The sequence below is a fragment of the Alligator sinensis genome, unplaced genomic scaffold (genome assembly GCF_000455745.1).
Source record: "Alligator sinensis unplaced genomic scaffold, ASM45574v1 scaffold253_1, whole genome shotgun sequence".
Classification (NCBI taxonomy): Eukaryota; Metazoa; Chordata; order Crocodylia; family Alligatoridae; genus Alligator; species Alligator sinensis.
In genome coordinates, this window is record NW_005842147.1 from 112,809 (window position 1) to 115,609 (window position 2,801).

At 41.3% G+C, this 2,801-nt stretch overlaps 1 protein-coding gene across 2 annotated transcripts in view; it reads left to right on the forward strand.

Moving 5' to 3' along the window:
- SYCP2L (synaptonemal complex protein 2 like) overlaps positions 1-2,801 on the forward strand; it is a 53,102-nt gene that overhangs the window by 13,425 nt on the left and 36,876 nt on the right. For both annotated transcript variants that reach the window (XM_006025427.1, XM_006025428.1), the window contains exons 13-15: positions 513-605; positions 706-766; positions 2,079-2,227. In XM_006025427.1, coding sequence (XP_006025489.1) covers positions 513-605; positions 706-766; positions 2,079-2,227 — 303 coding nt within the window. The remainder of the gene's footprint in view (positions 1-512; positions 606-705; positions 767-2,078; positions 2,228-2,801) is intronic.

Below are 2,801 nucleotides of genomic sequence, written 5' to 3' on the forward strand. Positions count from 1 at the left end.
AGAACTAGGCATCCCTGCCTTTCCTGAAGAGTAGGTCCCAAGTTAGTTTATAAGCCATAAAGATTCATGTGAGGATCCATAGTTAGTTTAATTCTGTAAGTGTACGATGGATACTGTACTCCTTAGAATATTGAGAGATCAGACTTAAATAATTGAACTGATAGTTGAAAACTTCCATCAGTTCTGTTTTAATAAGGTTAAAGAAATATATAGTGTGTCCTTCAAGCTTATATAAAACAAATGGTGTAAAGGTTTGCTTAAATGTTGAAATATTTTATTTTCCTGTTGACTAATGTACAGCAAACTTTTCTAGCTTTGTTGGTACAGCAAGTCAATTAAGGCTTTCCAGGTGTTAGAATGAATCTCATCTTTATAATAGGCAGCAACAAATGTAATTGGTTGTACCAAAGATCATTCATTTCACTGTAATCTAGTGTACAGTTTAGGGAAAATGGAACCCTTTTGTTTTACTGCTTTTGGAAATAATCATAATGGCTTTTATACTTTGTAAGGTAAAGAAACCATCTGATGAGAAACTGGAGGAATTTTGGATTGATTTCAACCTTGGAAGTCAGAGTTTGACTTTCTATATAGATAGCCCTGAGGTAAAAATATTTTCCAGTTTTTCTTTGTTTTTTTTCTTTTTTTTTAACTAAAATAATTAAGTAAAAATTACTCTTTGATACTCTGTTTTTGGTTTTTAAGGGTGCTCTTTGGGAATCTGTGCGCCTGTCAAAGGAGGCAGTTAGTAGTTACAGTGTTAAAGGTAAGATCATGCAAAAAGTGTTCTCCTCATTGGCTTTATTGCCAAAAGAAAATGTAGATGTATTTGCATACTTCAAACTGAACTTTTGAGCATCCAACAGGATTGCAGTGTAAGTGCTGCCAACTGCTAATGTACTGAAATTTCAAGCATAACTTGGCTGGGCCTTTAACTTCTAATCTTTAGAATAGATAAAGGTATTTGTTTTTGTTTTGTTTTTTTACAATGTAGTGCAATATGATGGCAGAAATATAATTCTGGTCACTCTTGTGATAGCATAGTGTTATGTATAAGCGCATGTTTGAGCTCATCATGATCACCTGTTGGTCTCCCAAGGATTCTGTTGAACTGCCACTGAAATCAGTGGCCTTGCTGGACTAATAATGGGCCCTAAAAGGCATTTCTTGTGAGATCATCCTAACAGAGATCTTAACAAGAAATTACTACCATGGGGCACAAACCCTGGCATGTACAACTTGAGAAGAGGAGCGTGCTTAACATGTGGGATGCCTGCCAAAAATGTTGGCCTCTACTACGGTGACTCTGCTGGCATAGATGTGTTTTGGCTACATAGTGTGGTGCAGGGGTAGCCAGCCTGCAGCACAAATGTCACACGTAGCATAGGCAGTCTCTGTGACATGCAGCAAATTGGGAACAGAAAGCAGAGCAGTCAGAGCATGAAGCAGAAAGCAGCACAGCAGATGGGCAAGAGAATGGGATCAGAGTGGCACTGGGGGGGTGCAAGGAGAGTTGTGGAGAGGGTGTAGGGCTAATTTGTGGTAGACCTGCAAAAGGTTTACCCCTGCTGATGTAGTGTGTACCAACAGAAGTCACTTTTCTGTCAGTGTAGCTGTGCGGTCTTCCTGGAAGACCCAAGTTTAAGCCATAAAAGACTCTTTCACTTGCATAGCTCTTCCCATGGCTATGCCAGCCAGGAGCTGAAGTCTTTTCAAATGCTCTAACACGTATAGCTGTGCTAGCTTTTTTTAGTATAGACCAGGCCCTTGTGGTGGGGAAGGAAACTGCTCCAAGTGCAAACACAGCTGCAACAGGTGGTGGGCAAGAATAGTAAAGTGGTTCCAGTGGGTGCCTCTGGGCCTTCTACATAATGTAGAGCTCTGCATGGGCCAGCTCTTGGAAGTGGTTGATGTACTTGAACATTGTGGTAAAGGGAAGACAAAGGTTATTCATGGTCAAATTTTTCCAATGTAAAAACTGCCTACTATTTTGAACGTACGCAATAATTGCACTGATTTTGCTTGCATAACAGACCTGTCTCATTCGGAAGCAGATTCTAATTGTCTTTCTTAACTAGAGGTTGATGGACAGAAGGAGATGAAAATTCTCATGAAGCATCCTGCTACAGTCCATGGTAGAGAAGTAACAAAAATCAAACTAGTTTTCACTACCCAGTTTGATATTCTAAGTGTGTTAAAAAAAATTCTGGGAGAAGACAAAATGATGGCAAGTATTCAGGTTTTTTGCACGTTTGTAATGTTAAAACAATCTCATAACAAATATACAGGCTGCCAGAAGTTTGTGAAAAAATAAATGCATGCTGCCTTTTGTTTGGTTCATAGATTTTATAGTTTCATAGTTTCAGGGTCGGAAGGGACCTAATAGATCTTCTAGCCCGACCCCCCGCCAGGGCGGGAGAACAACCCAAAAAAAACTCACCCTAAAAACAAAAACGGGACTCAAATGAGTCCAGCCAGGTAAGTATTCAGCCTCTTCTTAAAGATCCCCAGGGTAGGGGCCAGCACCACCTCCCTTGGAAGTTGGTTCCAGCTCCTAGCCGCCCTAACTGTGAAGTAGTTTTTCCGGATGTCCAATCTGTACCTCCTCTCCATCAACTTGTGCCCATTACTCCTTGTTATGCCAGCGGGGGCTAGGGGAAACAGCGTCTCCCCCAAACCCTTCTGGTTCCCCCTAGTGAGTTTATAGAAGGTCACCAGGTCCCCCCTCAGCCTTCTCTTGTGGAGGCTGAATAGGTTCAAGTCCCGCAGTCTCTCACTGTAGGGTCTGCCCTGCTGTCCCC